Below are 19,346 nucleotides of genomic sequence, written 5' to 3'. Positions count from 1 at the left end.
CAAGAGGAGACTGAGGGTGGATCTTGTGGCTGCCTACAACTTTATCAGGGGCCAGCAGCAGGGACTCGGGGAAAGTCTGTTCACCAGGGCCCTGTTTGGAGTCACCAGGAACAATGGCCACAAGCTGAGGGAGGATAGGTTTAGTTTAGATATTAGGACAAACTATTTCACTGTAAGGGTGGCCAGAGCCTGGAGTAGGCTTCCCAGAGAGGTGGTGCTCTCACCTTCCCTGGAAATCTTCAAGAGGGGACTGGATAGGCACGTGGCTGGGGTCTTATGACTCCTGCCACCAGCAGTGCTCCTTCCTGCCCATGGCGGGGGAAAGCGGGGGGGTGGACTTGATGATCTGTCTAGGTCCCTTCCAACTCACTGATTCTATGATTCAATGGCGTTTCATTTTGATCATGGAAAAACGTGGCTTCTTTTTTAATCTGAATATTAAAACTGACACACCATACACTAGGCAGACAATGAGACAACATATCTTATACCCATGGGCTAAGGCAGGAAGTATTGACCTTTGTAGATAAGATAAGCATTACCTTATCTACAAAGCCTGGATGTTGGCAGTGTTTCAGTGGTGGGGGGCTTCTGCAGTGTTTTGGCAGTGGGGATGTCGGAATGGGATTTAGAGGTGTGGCAGCAGAGAGAAGTGATGGCTGGGTCATGAACACCAGCCTACCACAAAACAAGCCGTGTTATTTCAGCTTGCTGCTCCTAAAGTTTGCAAACTCCTGAGCTAAGTAGCCAAGAGAATGCCCCATCAAAGCAGCCTTTACGAAGATGAGGAGCAGCTGCTCTTCCATGAGGCTGAACAAATGACTTCATACATGAACTTGTTGCAAAAAAAAAAATCCATTAGCATAGTGGATTGTATTAACAGGCGTGTCGCTTGCAAATCAAGGGAAAAGAGTCTTTTGCTCTAGTTGGCACTGGTGAGTCTTGTACTTCAAAAAGAATGTGGACAGATTGGAAGGGGTCTAGTGGAGAGCAACAAAAATGATTAGTGGCCTGGGAAGCATGACTTATGAGGAAAGGCTGAAAGAACTAGGGTTATTTAGTTGAGAAGAAAAGATGGAGGGGGGGGATTTGATAACAGTGTTCAAATATCTGGAGAGGTTAGAAAGAGGATGGAGTTTGGCTCTTCTCTGTGGCTGCAGGGGCAAGACTAAGAACAATGGATTCAAACTGAACTTCTTTTCTGACTATGAGGGTGATAAGCATTGGAACAGGTACATAGAGAAGTAGTGGAATCTCCATCCCTGAACATGTTCAAAATCAGGTTAGAAACACTTACTTTACTGGGATGGTTTAGAAAGGCAGTTAGCTGTGTTAGTCTGAAGACAGGCAGAAGGTAGGGTAGATATGCACCTTATAGACTAATAAGATGTATACATTTCATAGACATTAGGGCTGGAAGGGACCTCGGAAGATCATTGAGTCCAGCCCCCCTCGCCCCAGGGGCAGGAAGTCAGCTGGCATCACAGGATCCCAGCAAGATAAATGTCTAGTTGACTCTTAAAGGAGTCCAGAGTGGGTGCTTGCACCATCTCTGGCAGCAGTCTGATCCAGGTCTTAGGGGCTCAGATTGTAAAGAAGTTCTTCCTTATGTCCAGCCTGAAACTGTTTTGGAGAAGCTTGTTACCATTTGACCTTGTCATCCCATGGGGGCACTCTGGTTAACAGGTGTTCCCCCGGATCCTGATGAACACCCCTGATGTACTGACAGGCAGCCACCAGGTCCCCCAAGCCTGTGCTTTTCCAGGCTGAAGAGTCCCATACCTCTCAGCCTCTCATCATAAGGCCTGTTTTCCTGCCCTCTGATCGTGCGCATGCTCTCCTCTGGCCTCTATAGAGCACAAGTTTTCGTGAACTCAAGGTCACTTCATTAGATGCTGTGAAAGGACAGCAGAGAGCAGTGTGCAAAGTGGGGGTGGGTGGGATGGTATAGTCAGGGATGATCCTGCCTTGACTGGCGGGGGTTGGACTACATGACCTCCCATGGTCCCTTCCAGCTCTATTCGCCTATGACCCTATAAACCTCTAACTATGAGCAGAGCTTGTGTCTGGTTACAACTCATGCACAGATGCCAGCTTGTGGGTCCTGTCATTACCTTCTTAAAGTAATTTGCCACATGCAGGGAATTCCCACTCCCTCCCCTCCCATCCGCACCCCCCACTGCTGAACTGGAGCTGAGATGAAATGGCAGAGCAAGGAAACTCAAATGATGCTTCAGGGGCTTCAGTTAAAATACAACAAGGAAGTTCTCAAGGAAAAAGGGGTCAGCTAACAAGCACACTGGCTGGGAGGTGGAATGAAATCTCCAGTTGCCATCCAGCATGAGACCCTGTTCTAGGGCCTGGACTTATTTTTAGAGCCCTGGTTTCAAACAAACAGTATGAAAAACCCCACCCAGAGAAGAGCAGCCACATCCTTTCTCTGTGACAGCACTTCTTGATGCTAGAGCCACTGATGTCCCAGGGGCAGGATACCTGCATCTGCCTTCCTGTGGGTCACATGCTTGCACCTGGTCACGGGCCCTGCTGGCCCTGTCTCCCAGTGCCACTACAGCTGCCGTGAGACATACATGTGTGCCTCACTGCCCAAGGCCTGCTACAGAACAGATGCTGTGAAGGAGAGATTGAGGTAGTGTTGTAGTAGAGTCCAGCTCATGTCTGGAAGGATTACATCCTTGGCCTTTAAAACAGAAACCAGGTCTTACATAGGATGCTTGATAGCAAGCAGCCCAGATGACACCACCCTCCAGCTGTCACGGCGTATGAGTGGATGACAGTATCAAAGTGTCACATGATGAGGTGTACAGTCCCATTTTGTATTGAGGGGACCCATTCCCAGGACACTGCTGCACTGACACATGCTACTACACCATGCACTCCAAAAACCTCATTGTGTTCACTGCTGTCAAGCACAACTCTTGCCTCTCCGGCTGTCACCACTCAGGGTCAGACCAATTGCCATATTTGGGGGTCAGGAAAGAATTTTACCTCATGGTCAGATTGGTATGGATGGGGGGAGTGTTGCAGGGGGGTATGGTCTCTGCCTGGGGCCTCTTGAGTGTCTACTGAAAACATTTTTGAGAAGCAGGACAGTGGCTGCCTTGATTCCCCTGCCTTACCTGTGGCAGGTTACAGTGATAGGTCTGTGCTGTGTCAGGGTTCATGGTAGTTTTATGTAGCGTTTAGATTATGATTGTCTGGGCTGGGAGGTCCCTTCCCACCCCACTTCTCTATGACTTTATGGCACACACACTCTTGCGCGACCTGTCAGCTGGGGATGAGAGCAGTGGCTTTATAGTGAACCCTGCCTCTTCAACCCTGACTGTGTTTTCTTCCTGCAGGACCCCCTACCCCTCATGGCTCGCCGGTCCCAGTGTTCTTCGCAGGGGGACAACCCCTTGGACCCCAACTATCTCCCACCTCATTACAAGGAGTATTACCGCCTGGCACTAGATGTGCTGGCTGAGAAAGGGAAGGAAAGTTACCAGCGTTTCCTGACAGAGGAGGGAGCCCCTGACTTCCTCTGCAGCTCAGAGGTGGACCACATCATACAGCACCTTCAGAAGCCCCACTATGCCAACCAGGAGAGTAGTGGCACAGATACCGCACTGAGTGGTGACACAGATGGATCTTCTGGGACCTACTGGCCAGTGAACTCTGACCTTGCAGTGCCTGAGCTAGATCTGGGCTGGCCAATGGTCTTCGGGTTCAGGGGGACAGAGGTAACTACCTTGGTGCAGCCACCACCTCCAGATAATCCCAGCATCAAAGAAGAGGCCCGCAGGATGATCCGAGCAGCACAACAGGTGAGTTGGACATGAGCTCAGCCCCAGCAGAGCTACAGCAGTGAGAAGGGAGGAGGTGGTGGAATGCAGCAACGCTATGCTAATCTCTATGACAGTAACTGACATCCAGACCCAGTAGGCTACTCTGCTGCTCAAGAGAATTTAAGGGGGTAGAAACAGCTCCCTGAGAAGAGTGGTGGACCAACAGGGTGGGTGGGGGCAGGTGGCTCTTCAGAGTTCTTATCATGCGACGTGACTTTAAGTATTGCTACGAGAAGGATTTGGGCGGGGGAGCACAAATGCAAGCATTGGACCTCGGGCGCTGGCAATCCATGATACATTGCTGCCTGAGAATCTTCCTGTCCAGAGGCTGACAGCACACACAGAGCTGGTGCAGGGCCTCTTCAGCCTTGCCTTCAGTGCCTGGCCCAGGAGGGAGTCAGGGACCAGTGTACTGGATGTGGCCAGAGCTCACTGTACTACACTGTCCTCTGATCCCCAGGGCCCATGTGGAACCATGGGAAAGAAAACAGAAGCTAAAGTAGTGCTGAGGCTGCTCTACTTGCACCTAGAGCTGGACAGGGGCCTACAAAGCTCTAAAACACAGGGAGCCCAAAAATGGATTAAAGACACCCTCCTCACTCCCAAGCAGAAAAAATACAAGCTGTGCTGCATACTGGGCCACTGTGTTGGCAACAGTAACTTGAAAAGATGTAGAGTTCAGGAATGGGCAAGAAACTCAGTGGGAACTCCGAGTGTAAGGCTGTATCAAAGAGCCAGGTGGCTGCTGGGTGTACAGCCAGAGGAGGAGCGGAGGGCTGAGGTTATAGCTGTATACAGCACTGGCCAGGGCTAGAGTCCTGCATTCCCATTCTAGTCTCCACCTTCAGTGTTGGGGACAGCACAGAAAAAAGCCACAAGAAATGATTCAGAGACTAAAGAGAGGGTCTTAAAGCGAGAGGCTGAAAGAGCTTGTTTAGCCAATCTGAAAGATTAAAGGTGACTTCATCCCAGTGCCTAAAATGCTTTCAGAGGAATAAAAACCAGGTGCTAAAAGGCTCTTGAATCTGATCACAAAAAAACAGGAGACAGTGACTAGAAGCTGAAGCCAGACAGTCAGATGAAATAGTAAGATCAGTTTTTAGCAGGGGAAAGATTTAACCATTGGCACAAAGTGTCAGGTGAGGTGATGGCTTGTGTCTAAAATCCAGGCTGGGAGCCTTCCAGGAAGATGTATCTTAGCCAAATAGAAGTTCCTGGACATTGCAGAGATAACTTGCTGCAGTGAAACTGCCTGTGATGTGCAAGAGTTTGGACTGATGAAATGAACCTGTCTGGTCTTGAGAAGGAAGGGGAAACGTATGGAGCAGCTTCAACTAAAGAATGTCTTCCAGAAAAGGCATCCAGTATGAATGTAAGGCAGAAAGAGGAGGCACTGCCCCTGGCAGTTTGCCGCCACATTAATCACCCTCAGTTAAAAGTGCTTGTCTGATTTTTAATTAAGCAGGCATCAGTGAGAGGTCACATGTAGGCAGGCACAGAACTGTAATGCCCTTGCTCTCTTCCTCCCTCTCTTTGTCTTCCCCAAAGGTGGTAGCTATAGTAATGGACATTTTTACGGATGTGGATCTGCTGGGTGAAGTGCTGGATGCTGCTGCTCGCAGGGTCCCTGTTTATATTCTGCTGGATGAAATGAACTCTCAACTCTTCTTGGATGCAGCTGCTAAGTGCAAAGTCAACCTGAACTATGTGGATGTGAGCATAAGAGGGGATGCAAGAAAGGATTGGTGCTGGCACACTGTGTGGTCTGGTGTTATATAAAAAGCTGAGGAGGAGGGCGCAGTGTTTCTGCTGCAAGGCTGAGGGGAATCTGGACAAGAGGGGAGAAATGGCCCAGCACTAGGGTGGCAGTGAGGGCTGGAGTTGGCCTGGCTGGAAGCACAGTGAGATACGCCAGCTGGACAGAAGGCAGTTGGATGGAAAACTAGTGCTGATGTTATGGGAGGCAGGGGAGCTGAAGGGAACAGGGGGTAGCTGCTGCCTGGGGTGGCTCAATCTCGTCTCTGCTGGCTTGCAGTTCCTGCGGGTACGGACAGTGGCTGGTCCCACATATTACTGCCGCACAGGGATGTCGTTCCAAGGCCACTTGAAAGAGAAGTTCCTGCTGGTGGACTGCATGGTGGTGCTGAGCGGTAACTACAGGTGAGGAGCAGCTGTGGACCCATGTGCCCCCTCTTCCTCAAGGGAAAAGGCTGGTAGGAGGGGTGGGTTCTTGCAATGTCAGCTTCAAACACAGCAGCAACAGAACTGCACAGCCCTATGGAGCACAGCAGCAGTTCCAGGGGAAGACAGGCAGTTCTGTAGCTAGAGCAGCTGTACAGAAAACTACCAGTGAGCATCTTTCACATCCAGGACTTAACCATGTCTGAATGAAGGTTGGTAGCTGCTACAGTTCGCTTCAGAACCCAGAGGCATTGCAGACACCGGGTTTGCCAATGACAGTCTAGAAAGTGCCTAGCTCTAATAAGCCCAGGCTGTCACCTCAACGGCTGTGCTCTGAGAGAAACCAGTAATGAGACAGAGTCAAATTATAATTGATTTTTGGCTTGTTGCTAAACCTGTCTTAGAAGTGCTGTCACAAAACAGTTTAAGTAGCTAAAAAGGTTGTGCATGAAAAAGTAGGATGTGAAGAACAATGTGTATGACTAGCATAGGAACAACTCTGGGATAGTGGTCAGTGCTTGAGTGCAGATGGGAAAACTGGTACTGGAAGGGTCCTCCTCCACCAGCAGCTCCTCATTCTGACAGGAGCTGCATTTTGTGATCCCACTTACAACCTCATTAAACTTCATCTTAGAACTCACCAGGTACAACCTCACTAAACTTCATCTTAGACCTCACCAGGTTTCCTGTCCCCATGACTCCTGTCTAAAGGCTGATCCAGAACCTCACTGTCTTGATGGTTACAAACTTTCTTTTAATTTTCAGCCCAAATTTACTCAATGCGTGTATGTACCCGTTTGTTCCAATGCCAGCATCATTCTTCCCTGGTGCTTATTGCAGTGATGAGTTTGGACACCAATCACATCCCTTCAATCTTTGTTTCACTCATTTAAACAAGCCAAAGTCTTTCAGGCCCAAATCCAAAAGAAGAGATTGGGCTTGGCAACCCTGAGCTTTCACTTACCTAAAAGTTAGGTTTCCAGCTCTGGATACAGAACTGACACAACCATGAAGGGCACCTATGTTAACTCCCTGTGCTTAAATGGGGAGACTCTTGTGCCTGGGGCTGGTGTCCACAACACTACATGTGCTGAGTTCTGGGGAGGTCAGTGCCTAAGCCAGCCCATAGCAAGAGAAAAGTGGAAATTCCACTCCTCTTTCCTGGGCCTGGGCAGCATTTAGACACCTATATGAAACTGAGATTCAGAGCCTGGAACCACCACCACTGAGACAGGATTGCCTGAATCCTAGATGCACATACCCTTGAGACCACTTTCTGCACAAAAGCCTGAGAGATAAATCACTTGTCCAGGGATGAGTCGTCCAGTGCTCTCACCCCTGAATTCACATCCACACCACAGCCCCAGTCACCAGTCTGTAAAAAAACCCTATCTGGGGCCAGAAGGAAAGCAAAAACAAGGGGGCCTGGCTCTGTAGTTCAGTGGTGAGGAATTCACCCAGTATAGGGAGGCCTGAGTTCCAATCTTTGCTAGTAGGCATATTTCTATCTCCTAATCACTTCCTGATGTGAAATACATCAGCAGGGACCTGGCTGTAGTAAAGGCTCATCTACACAGGACACTCAGGGAAAAAAATCATTCTAAATTAATTAAATATGTTAATTCAAAGTTGATGAGTTAAACCACATTAAAACACACTCACTTCAGAGTTCAAACAATATTGATTAATTTCCAAAGCAGATAAAACTAAGCTGAATTAAGACCCCTTTACTTTTGGCTGAGAACATCTACCCAGAGGTTTAATGTAGCTTGACTAAGCCACTTTAAAAGATGATTTTCCTGAATTTCCCTCTGCAGACAAGTGCAGGCTCTGGTGGGAGTAGCAAGACAATATTTGTGAAAAATGGGGTCTCTTCCTTGCAGGCCCACCCTCACCTCTGTGCCCAAGCTTTGGGTGAATACATTACTGAGAAAGGAATAATGAAATTAGCTTTAAACATATTTTATATGATAAAACAAAAATAATTCATCACAAATTTCAAGTAACGGGAAAATATGCTTATGCAGTTATCTCCCTTTCTCCCTGTTTTCCTCTGGTCTCTTGTTATCAGTAGCTATGTTATATGTCTCAAATTAGAACATGAGCCCTTTACCTCTGGGTCTGGCTCCTATACTGGTCTGTAGAATCTCCTGTGCTTCTAATGCCCCATAAAATCAATAATTATTAGGTCTGGGAATGCCTGTATCTAGTAGAAGTCTGCCAGTGGTACCTGGTGCCAGTAGAAGGTTGGCCAGTCAATGCACAGTGGACATGGTACCCATGAAGTGACACTCCAGGTGCTAACCTTTCTCGTTCTCATTTCTTATTGCAGCTTCATGTGGTCCTTTGAGAAGATTCACAGGAGCATTGCACACATCTTCCAGGGGGAGCTGGTGTCCAGCTTCGACGAAGAATTCCGCATCCTCTTTGCACAGTCAGAACCCCTCATTCCTCCAGCCAATGTGTTGGTGAAGGCAGAGAATTCATTTCCTATTGCTCCCTTTGGAAACAATTCACCCTTCTTTCCAAACAACCCACCCCAGCTGTTCCCAAGGGAGGACAATTTCTTGCCTTCCTTCATGGACAGAGTGGATCAAGACAGATTCTTCCTGTCCAATTTCAGGCGGGATGACCTGATGCGCCACACCATGGAAGGGTCTGCCATGCGCATGTATAAAAAGGTGGAAATGGAGAACTCTCAGGTGGATCCAGGCCGGGGGCTCCTCCGTGCCAAGCAGCTGGAGCTGGATTCCTTCAAGAGGCACAGCTTTGCTGAAGGAACATTTGAAAACTTTTCCTCCTTGAGGCAGTTTTCCAGGCAGATGTTTATGAACAACTTGGATGACTTTAAAATCCAGTCCAGCCATTTTCAGAAGGACCAGTTCTACCAGGATCAGTTTGAACATCCCCATGCTGCTGGGAGGCCTCAAGGGCTCTTTGAGAGAATCCGAGGCGGCAGGACAGGGTTCAATGAGCTGGAGGACTATGGTGAGGGCCCCAGATACCCTGAACTTGAATCCAATCTCCCACATGAGGGCTTCCCCTTGCGGTTGGATTATGTACCCTCAAACTCTTCCAGGGAAGTGAAGCATGGCTCAGACCACATGAACCGTGCAGGCAATGGCCCACTGGGAGCAATGGCTCTAAGGAGGCAAAACATAGGGCAGAAATTTATGTGCCAGACATCACCCACACAGAAATACAGCCTGGAACAACGCTTGTTTTTACAAGACAAAGACCAGGATCCAGATAAGGACAAGAAAGTCCAGGAAAATAGAACTGGTCTGCGCAACTGGAGGATTTCTTCCTACCTGAGTGGGTACCAGTCTGAGCCAGGAGAAGAAGGTCTCCCAATGCCAATGGAATCTGAGGCCTATAACGATGTCCTAGGGGAGCCCATCCCAAAGTTCACCAGTGACCTGTTCCCAGCCTTCAAGACCCCCCTGCCATTTAGCAAGTCACTGGCACTCAACAGTGCTAAAGAATCTCCAGGTGCTGACAAGGCAGGTGAGGATGCCTCCCTTGCAAAACAGGATTCCTTCAGGTCCAGGATAAATCCGATAATCCAGAGAACCTCAAGACTCAGGTCCTCTTTGATTTTTAGTGCTGCCAAGTTAGAGCCACAGAACACAGCAGAGAAGGTTCAGATGATCCAAAAGGAGCAAATGTCCAGTGAAACAATAAGAGACAATGAAACAATAAAGACAACCACTTCTGCTAAAGTGGCAGAGCTCTTGGAAAAATGCAAAACAGGGGGCAAAGATACAGTCAGCCACACCAAAGCTGTTTCCAGTTTTCTCCAGGAAGAATCACAGAATGCAGAGAAGAAATGTACAAAATCCTTGCAATACAAGATCTTGGAGAGCAGGATGGTAGACACAAAAGAAGCATGTGCTACTTATAAAATGCACACAGATGCTGAGAAGCAGTTTGGCATGGCTCCATCAGCCACCAGGCTGCTTGAAACATTAAGCAAAGATCCCATAGTACATATTAGAAATAAAGAGAACAATCTGGCTTCTCGGTTCTGCTCCGTAGAGAATAAACCTGCTCTTCCAAAGAAGGAGAGCCTTTTATTTGTAGGAGACACTCAGAAACTTGCTCTTCCAGAGAAGAAGGAAAAGCGGATGCTCCAAGAGGACACCCAGAAACTAATGAATGCAGAACTAAAGAAATCACAGGCAAGGATAAGCACATCAACCGTTGAGAGTTTATCCAAGAAACATGGATCTGAGAGCTCTCTCAATATGTCTGAGGAAGAAGGCTCGAAACAGGAGCCAAATCCAATAGAGTTCTTAAGGAAAGGGTCGCTAAGGCTGAAACAGTTCCTGCACCCAAAAAATGAAAAGAAATCAGAAGAAGAAACTATTCCTGAGAGTGGGAAGCCTGACAAACAGAACATGACCTTCAAACGAACTTCTCAGGGGGTTAGCCAAGACATGATGGAGGAAGAGAAATCTCAGAAGTTCACAACAGTTGCCCCCAAAAGCAACCAAGTTCCTCAGACCAGGTTTGCTTCATCCACAGCTAATGCCCTATATAGCAGCAACCTCCGTGATGACACCAAGGTAATTTTGGAGCAAATTTCTGCCAATAGTCAAAAGAACAGAGCTGAACTAGCCAGGCAACTACCATCTACCAGTAACCCTGATCTTTCCAAGTCCACTACCAGCTTGGAGAGCAAAGGTGAGAAAGAGAAAAGTTGCAACATAAACAGATCAGAGAGTTTTAGCAGCCACAGGCGGAATCTTCAGAGGCAACCATCAGAGGACAGTGACACCCTTCTGAAAAAAATGGAGAGTATGCGGAAGGAGAAACGAGTCTATAGTAGGTTTGAGGTCTTCTGCAAGAAGGAAGATCAAACAAGTCACAGTGAAGAGGAATACGACACAGATGCGAAAGACAAGAAAATGGGAAAATTCATGCCCAAACTCTTGGGAACCTTCAAAACCAAAAAGTGACCTTAGAAATGCTGCCTAATTCCAGCTGCTGGGGCCATAACCACATGTCAGAGGGAGAGGAGGTTATACTGCTAAGATGGACACCAGCAATGCATGGAATACCCCTTTGAGGATAAGTAGGAATACACACAGCACTCTACTCCTGCAGCATGACCTGCACCACAAAGTCACAGGGTGCAGGGTAATCAATGCAATACAATGCTAATTTAAAAACAAATAAATTACCTGATTGTAAGAAGAGAAAAAGATAAAATAGAGTCTGTATGATCCACTCAGGGAACTTCCTGCTCTCAGGGAGGGGAAAAATACCGATTCAAAACTCTGCCCTGAGCTAGGAAATCTGTGCTTCTCACTGAAAGAGCAATGCTGATTTTTCAGCTGTTTCTCAAGTTCAGGTCCATTTTCTCTAGTGCCAGGAAGAGGTTTTTGAAAGCTCCCAAGATAAAGACCTTTCTGTAAACTCTGTGCCTCTACCTGTGGCGATGGCCCTGACCATCAGCATGTGTACGTTTTTTGTATTTAGCATTTTATTTTTTTAACTGTAATAGGAAATGCACTTACATGTTACAGGAGCAGCCTGAGCAGGCACCTGGAAGGCAGCAAGTGAGGGAATTGACAGGATACATGGGCATAGAAAGTATATCCAAGACTGCAGTGTAGATAAGCTGAGCTAGTGGGTAGCTGAATTATGCTTGTACAATGCAGACTTCACCAAACAGAAGCTTTCTTGAGACAGTGCCTCCACAAACAGGTGTCTTCACTCAGGGAGGTGTTTGTAGCAGAGGATAAGCCATTTCAAGTGCTCACAGGTCCCTCACTGAGCTAGGAAGGGAGATAGGGTTCAGAGAAAAGAAGGGAAACACTGAGCTTTATTGTAAAATTATCCTTTTTGTAAGCTCAGAAATGGTTTATTTCTCATATATTTCTTTCTGGTGTTTAGTACCAAGGCTGACTATGCAACTTTTTGAGGGGCGCAGACAGAAGTGACAATTTTCACCTGAACAGCCACAGAAACTGGTCTATAGCCATGACCAAACATAAGTGTATGGCTGAAGACTAATTAAAAATGGCTGACCAGGTGACAATCTGAACCTTCACTGCATGACGGGGTCAGATGAAGACATTTTAAAACAGAATATCGTATGCAACTTGTGTCTGCGCTGTCCCCCCACCTGCCAGTGTTTTCAGAATGGGAGAGAGGGGAAAGGTTGCAGAGGGAGTTTGGTTTGGGGGGTTTTCAGCCCCCACTAGAGGGTTGGGTGAGTGTATTGGAGCCCTCTGAGGCAGGGGAGCTCCAGTTCACCCCCACCATCCAGTGCTGGCTGGGGATCCCTAGAAAGAGCTCCCTCTGCTCCCTTCCACCCCCCCCACCTCATTTTCCAAACATCCAGGGCTGGCAGGGACCCTCGCTAAGGGAAACTAGCGCAGGCTGCAACTCAGCTAGAGTCCCCTCTCCTTTGGACCCAGCAGTGAACTTCTGCTTGGTCTGGTGAATTGTTAACTCAGCACAAAGCCTTCTCAGCTACAGCGGGGAGCTGCACTTCCGTCTGCGCCCAAAGAGCCTAGGCTAGGCTGTACAATTCACACTGTGATATTGAATTATTTGGTGGGGGGGTGTAAAAAACCTGCCGTACTTAAGGTTTGCTACCTTGGATCTGTTTTCTTCAGGGCTAAGATGATTAACTTAAGGGCTGCCCCCCTTAGACTTGCCACAGCAGCTGTAGCAGTCTCTGTACTGGGACTTATAGCTGATTTCACATATTTATTTATGCTGTAAACAGACTTACTTGATTAATTAAAAATGGAACAGATAAGAAATCATAGCAAGCTCAAATCCACAGAAGGTGAATCTACTGACAAGGAAGGACCCCTGGGTCACAAGGCATGATCCGGGGACAACAGGGCAGACCCTACAATGAGAGACTGCAGGACCTGAACCTGTTCAGCCTTCACAAGCAAAGGCTGAGGGGGGACCTGGTGACCATCTATAAACTCACTAGGGGGGACCAGAAGGGTTTGAGAGAGACCTTGTTTCCCCTAGTGCCCCCTGGCATAACGAGGAATAATGGTTACAAGTTGTTGGAGAGTAGGTTTAGATTAGACATCCGCAAGAACTATTTCACGGTCAGGGCGGCTACGATCTGGAACCAACTTCCAAGGGAAGAGGTGCTGGCTCCTACCCTGGGGATCTTTAAGAGACTTGATGCCTACCTACCTGGGATCATTTGAGCCCAGTTTTTTTTCTCCTGCCCAGACAGGGGGTCGGACTTGAAGATCTACAAGGTCCCTTTGGACCCGACTTTTATGATTCTATGAAAGCATACCTAATCCATTTGAGATTGGGCCAGTTGTGCTCAACCCAGCCCATACCAGATCCAGCTTGCAGGACTGTCATCTGGCTTGTGGGGCTCTCTACGCATCTGGAAATTTGGCAGCAGGGGAGTGATGGCAGCATTAAGTGCTACAGTCATGGTAATTAATGCTGCCACTGCTCTCTCACTGTCAAATTTCCAGACCTGCGGGGAGCCCTGTGCGCCAGATGACATGGGTCAAACATGCTAGACCAGGTTGGGCCAGATATGGCCCATGGAGTAGGGCTAGTACATGGAGTCACTGCAGCTGAATCTGACCCATGGATGATCCTTGCACTATTCATCCAGCCCACAGGGCTGGAAGGTTGAGCACCACTGGACTAGGGAAGATGAACGGGCTTTACCCATGTTGGCCACCTGCCCCCTTCCACGTGCTGACTGTCAGAAGTCCCAGTCCTCATTGTATTATGGCTCTCTCCCATCACCTATACTCTAGGCTGGCCTCTTAATGCAAGCAGCTGCCTTAACCTGTTCTGTTTCTGAAGTAGAATCAGAAGATGTCAGGGCAGGCACCTAAAACACTGCAGCTGATCCTTGGTTTACCAAACAGCAAACAAGGTCCTAGGTTCAGTAAAAACTAACAGCAACACAAGACAAAATAGCCTCTTACAGCTATATCCAGGGTCCAGTCAATGAGGCAACAATCAAACAGTCCTCAAGGAGGAGGCAGACCATCCCTTAGACACCTCCCTTTTCCTCTTATATCCTCTATGTGAGGAAGAGTCTTTTCAGTCCCAGCCAGAAATCTCTCTAATCATGCACTCCTTCTCACGTTCCATCTGCTGCCTAAGTTGGGAATGAGAGGGAACAAGTCTTCTGAGTTTTCCTGTGGACTCCAGCAAGGCTGGTACAAGTTGATGCGCCGTCCATGATCACTCACAGGTGTTGCAGCTCTAAGTTCAGCAAACCTAATTTGGATGTATAGACAACAGGAAAGGCATGGAGCAAGCTGAATGCCAGCAGCTGTGGGGACCATGCCCTCCAAACCACCCCAGATATGAGGTGGTAAAGCCACATTGCTGGCACATCCACAACCACTACTGATAACACCAGAGACTGACAGCATGAGAACAACAGCAGGGGATACCTTCAAGTGAGTGTTACTGCCTCCTTTCAAGGACTGGTGCACAGCAAGTGCTCCCATAGTAGTGGGCTCTGTCTAAATCAAATAACTTTTCAGTGACAAATGTTGGCTGGTTTCTTGCTTGGAGGAAGCCTGGTAATATAAAGCTCTGAGAGGCACAGTTCTCCAATTTGCAGAACAGGTTATGTTGGAGACTTCAACATTTAGGACAGAATTATTGCCAATTAGCAAGACAATATACAATTTTTCATGTGAACAGTTCAACCCAGACACACATAAGCCCCCCCAAAACAGAAGCACCTAGATGGTGAGGAGCTGCCTAGAAATAAACAAGCCCCTCAGGCTCTGTAATAAGTTTATGCTGCAAATACTACTAGGGAACTGCTGGCATAAGAGTTTGCACAGCAAAACAGTCTTGTTTCTGTGTGGAGCCACAACCCTTCTCTTGTACATTTTCTGTGCTACTGTTGTATATTAAAAAGGATTCTATCCAAGCAGTTCTGTATATTGTGGAGCATTAAATAAAACATTAACTTACTAAAGAACAATGCTAGAGTCAGATTTTATACACCAAATTGATTGCATTCACAAACAGCCACCACCTATAAATGACCTGATGCAAGACTGGCAGGATGTCTCAAGTAAAGGTCCAAAGGGGTCTGGTTCTGGATCCAGTGCTGTCTACCAGTTTTGGTAAAGCCTTGGATGCAGGGATAGGGAGCATACTGCTGACATTTGCAGAGACAAACCTAGGAGGAGGTACAATTTAAAGGACAGGGTTCAGATTCAAAGGGATCTTAAAACTGGAGAAGTGGGCTATCAACAGCAACATACAGTTCAACAGACAAATGTAAGGAGCTACATATAGGGAAAAGAAACCAAAATACAGGAGGAGAAATAACTAGGCTGGCAGTAGCACTGTCCAGAAGGACTTGGAGATTTATAAGGGATCACAGACTCAACACACTTCAGTGATATAATGCTGTTTCAAGAAAATCAAATGCAACTTTGGCTTCCATTAACAAGCATTGCAGGAAAGACATAGGAGAGAGCATCTCTCTACTCAGTGCTGAGTCCAATTCTGGGCACAGCATTTTGCAACCAATATAGACAAAGAAGTGATGTTCCAAAGGTAAGCCACAAGGATGATGAAGGGGCCACAGAACTGCAGTATATTTAGGGAAAAAAAAAAAAAAGAAGGGGAGGGGAGGAGTGGGAGGCATTACGAGCAGTTTCAAAATATTTTCAGAGGATGCCCAAAAACGTAAAACATTGGTCTCCTGTGCCATGTAAGGCAGGGCATTAGGCAGTGGGTTTAAAATGCAGCAAAGCACATTTTGACTGAATCTTAAATGTCAGAACCATGCAGAAATGCTGGCCAGAGAAAAGTTGGGGAATCTTTCTTTTGAGTTTTTTTAAAGAAAAGCTGGATATGCATCTCCCTGGGATGGCACAGGAACAGTGAATCTTGTACCTATGCAGGAGGTTGGACTAAATGATCCTTGAGGTCCCTTCCAAATCTATGATACTACATGAAAAACATGATGGGAATCTGAATGCTTTTTGTGAAATGGAAGCCATTTTTATGACAGGTGATATCAATGATACAGGAACTTGGCAAAAAGAAAGGGTGTCCTGCCCAGATTATCTGATTTATTTTCTATCGCCCCTTTCTATTCTGAAACAGAAAACAAAAACATCTCATATAGCATCTTGAGGATGGAATGTTTATATTTGAGAAAATAAAAATCATAGAACTCAGGAAGCCTTATCTCACATTATGCAGTATGTCTTACAAAAAGAACTGCTTCTCCAGAATGTTTCAGAGTGTGGGTAAAAAAGCAAAATGGAAGGGGCTAAAGATGCAATAAAATATATACAGGCTAGATTCTCAAGTAGTATGAATCAGTGTCTTTTCAACAGTGCCACACTGAGTCGCATCAGATTATGTTCTGGTCCAAGATCTTTTTTATATATGTGTACAAACATCTGGGTTATTTGCTATTATAGTAGGCAAGTACTTTCTGCATCAAAGCTATACATTAAAAAGTCTGGATGTGAACAACAAAGTGATCAATTCAGTAGCTCACTGACACATTCACATCTCTCTTCATCACTTTACCCACCCATCAATCCTAACTGTGGCTCCTTTGTTTTGTACAGTGAAAATGCTGTTGGAGATATGCTATTAATTATACAATTTTTTTACACTTACTAAGTCCCGGGTTACATTAACATGTTGGAGCTTCGTAAAGTCTTTCGGAACTATAGTTGCTCCAAAACAATGGGATTTCACAGAGTATTACGTTGTGAGAGGAAAAGAAAAACACATTTAATTATTAGACATAGAAAGCGATATTCTATCATTTGCTACCTTACATAGCAAACAACATGCCATAAAAAGGAAGGAACTTTCTGCAGTGAATTGTAAGCAATTTATTACAATAACAGAAGAATATATGATAGCTCTGGTATTAAATACATTGGAGAAAAAAATGTAAAGAAGATAATTTCTGTCTGATTAGCGCAAAAGAGGGCTCTAATTACTACTTCTGTGTCCTGAAAGGGCCACATAGGACTTCGTGGGAACATATGGTAAAGGATGTTCAAGATTATCCATTGTAATTTGAAACCTCTTGGGCTTCACAGAATGGCCTGTTGCCAATTACCTGTTCTTCTTCAAAACCTGGATTTGGTGCATACAAGTAGATTGAACCTGGTAAAGATGGAAAGAACAACCTGAGATCTGTGACAACAGTCGAGCAGCAGAACAAAGCAGCTTTCTGTAATGATTTGAGATACTGTACAAGGAGTACATAAAATTAACTGTGCCAACAGTGTTGTGTGGGAGCAAATGATGTTGCAGCACCTGACTGGCATTCTCAGCTGTCAGCACAGGTTTCAGATAGAAACTGGAGTGACACCACATTGTAACTTCTGCCTTAATCATGAGAAGTGTTGTGGTTTTCCATATGGTAAGTGCAGCTCTTCTCTCACACTGGATGGGCCTGCCAACTGGCAGTATGGGGAACTGTACCCCAGTGCTTTGTTCTTTACAGGCCATGGATGGGCAAAATAGAATGTAGCCCACCTGGTCAGTGCTGCTGCATACTCAGTGCTGTTGTACATTTAGTATTGGAAGACTGTGGAGCGCAGATTTACATATTGTTCCATAGGACTGGGAGTAACTGCCCATCGATGCCTTGGGATCTCCAGCAGCTCCCATATTTGCTGTGATCTGGAACATCTTTTTGCTGGACTTCAGAAAAGGGTGAGCATCCTTAGTCTGAAATGGAGGGCTCCTTAAATTCTGTGCGACAAAGAAAAACCAAGACAAGTCAGAAACACTCATCAGCAGTCTGTTATGGACACAAGGGGAGTGAAAACGGATGGACTGGGGTGTGGGATAGATCTTGGCTGTAAACAGGAGCAGCAGAACAAATCCAAAGGGACAAGGGACTTAGAGTAAGACTGTTCTGGAAGGTTAAATGGGAAGAGCGAGGGGGCTGCAGGAAAGCATGCACCTGGGCTGATATAAAACATGAAGAGACAAACTGGAATCCCATAAAGCAGGCAAAAGCCCAGATTCAAAGATGCAGCTGATGTTTTATGCTCCTGATACATGAACAGTGAAAGGCAGTTGCCTATACTCACCAGTCTGGCACTGGTTGCTGTCACACCCACTATTGCAGGAGTATCCTTCCTCATTAGGCTGTTGTGGATAGCCGCCTCCTTTGCTTGTCTAGATAGCGAAAACGATTTTGGGTTGGACACGGAGCGACCTTGAGCATCAAGACCGCTCAGCTCTTGACCCTGCAGGAGAAGGATTTCAGTGCCCAGGCTCAGCAGTGACAGCCACAATCAGCTGTCTGGGCCTGAGAAGAGGGTCAACAGTCTTAGAAAGAAGCTATTATGTTAGCATAGGCAAGTGGATTTTCTGGTTGGACAGGATTTCTGGAGGAAGAACATAGTCTGGGCCCACTGTTGCCATTTAAATTCCTTTCTCAGGTAGACAATCCTTCCTGCCCTGGGGCAAAGGACTATGCAGGGATTAACCTTCCAGAAGCTGTGTGCTTCAGTTCAAACTCTCATAGCTCTGACAATGAACCTTGTGAAAACTCACCTATACTGAGACAGAGGGAAGATTTACCAGGGGCCTTAAGTGCCCAGAAGTCTTTTAGGGCTAAGTACAGACAAGCAAACAGCCTGAGACTGAATCAAATCAGTGTTTGCAGGTTTCTGTAAACTGCCTAGATTGAACTGATAAGAAAGTGAATTGACATTCACTTTTCAAACCAGAAAGACAGCCAGACCCCTGCAGTAGCCCATGCCAGGAGCTGGGGCATGTTAGATCATTCCTGCTAGCCTCTGCAGAGAGCAGGGAGATGGGCATTCCCCCATCCACACCCCCGTTTCCAGCCTCCACCCAGCTGAGGAGAAGGCATGGGGGAACCTCCCCCACCGGACCCCTAGCCAGGGTCTTCCTAGCACGGGGAAGAGGGAAGGAGCCCCCAGTGGGGCCTCTCCCTCTCCTGGAGCTGGGGGGCAGGCTGATCACCCAGCCATGCCACCTCTCTGGTGGGCAGGGAAAATAGTCCCCCTCCACGCAGCTCTGGATCCCAAGCTGGACTATGCCTGGCCAGGGTGGGGGGTGAGTGGGGACCATTTCCCCCTCCCATCACCCCTTCCTCAGCCCAGGAAAACAGGATAGATGGGTGATCACCAGGGATCCTGTTTTTCCTTGATATAAAATCACAAATTCTCTCATAAAACCCCCAAAATCCATGTTTTTCATTGATCCTCCCAGTCTCGGGCTGAGGAGGGAGAGGAGGATCCACGCAGTGAACCAAAGACTGCGGAGCTGGTGTCATCGGGAAGGCTTTGGCTTCCATGACCACAGCCC

At 46.9% G+C, this 19,346-nt stretch overlaps 2 protein-coding genes across 3 annotated transcripts in view; one reads left to right on the top strand and one right to left on the bottom strand.

The window, feature by feature from the left end:
• The first annotated feature begins 3,333 nt into the window (after positions 1-3,333).
• FAM83H (family with sequence similarity 83 member H) lies at positions 3,334-11,894 on the top strand. Its single transcript, XM_019553760.1, has 4 exons — positions 3,334-3,824; positions 5,394-5,558; positions 5,881-6,005; positions 8,359-11,894. The coding sequence occupies exons 1-4, from the start codon at positions 3,375-3,377 to the stop codon at positions 10,985-10,987; spliced, it is 3,369 nt and encodes a 1,122-aa protein (XP_019409305.1). The 5' UTR covers positions 3,334-3,374; the 3' UTR covers positions 10,988-11,894.
• A 4,798-nt stretch (positions 11,895-16,692) lies between these two features.
• The window catches only part of MAPK15 (mitogen-activated protein kinase 15), a 37,646-nt gene continuing 34,992 nt past the window's right edge, over positions 16,693-19,346 (bottom strand). The window contains exons 13-14 of one of the 2 annotated variants that reach the window (XM_019553746.1): positions 18,098-18,256; positions 16,693-17,753 (exon numbers count right to left, since the gene is read on the bottom strand). In XM_019553746.1, the coding sequence (XP_019409291.1) occupies positions 17,556-17,753; positions 18,098-18,256 (357 nt within the window). In that variant the 3' untranslated portion in view covers positions 16,693-17,555. The remainder of the gene's footprint in view (positions 17,754-18,097; positions 18,257-19,346) is intronic. The other variant, XM_019553751.1, reaches the window with a different exon arrangement.

Source organism: Crocodylus porosus, unplaced genomic scaffold, assembly GCF_001723895.1.
Source record: "Crocodylus porosus isolate Cpor-Errol unplaced genomic scaffold, CroPor_comp1, whole genome shotgun sequence".
Lineage (NCBI taxonomy): Eukaryota > Metazoa > Chordata > Crocodylia > Crocodylidae > Crocodylus > Crocodylus porosus.
Note: the sequence above shows the minus strand (reverse complement) of the source record. Positions and strands in the feature narration are given on the sequence as shown.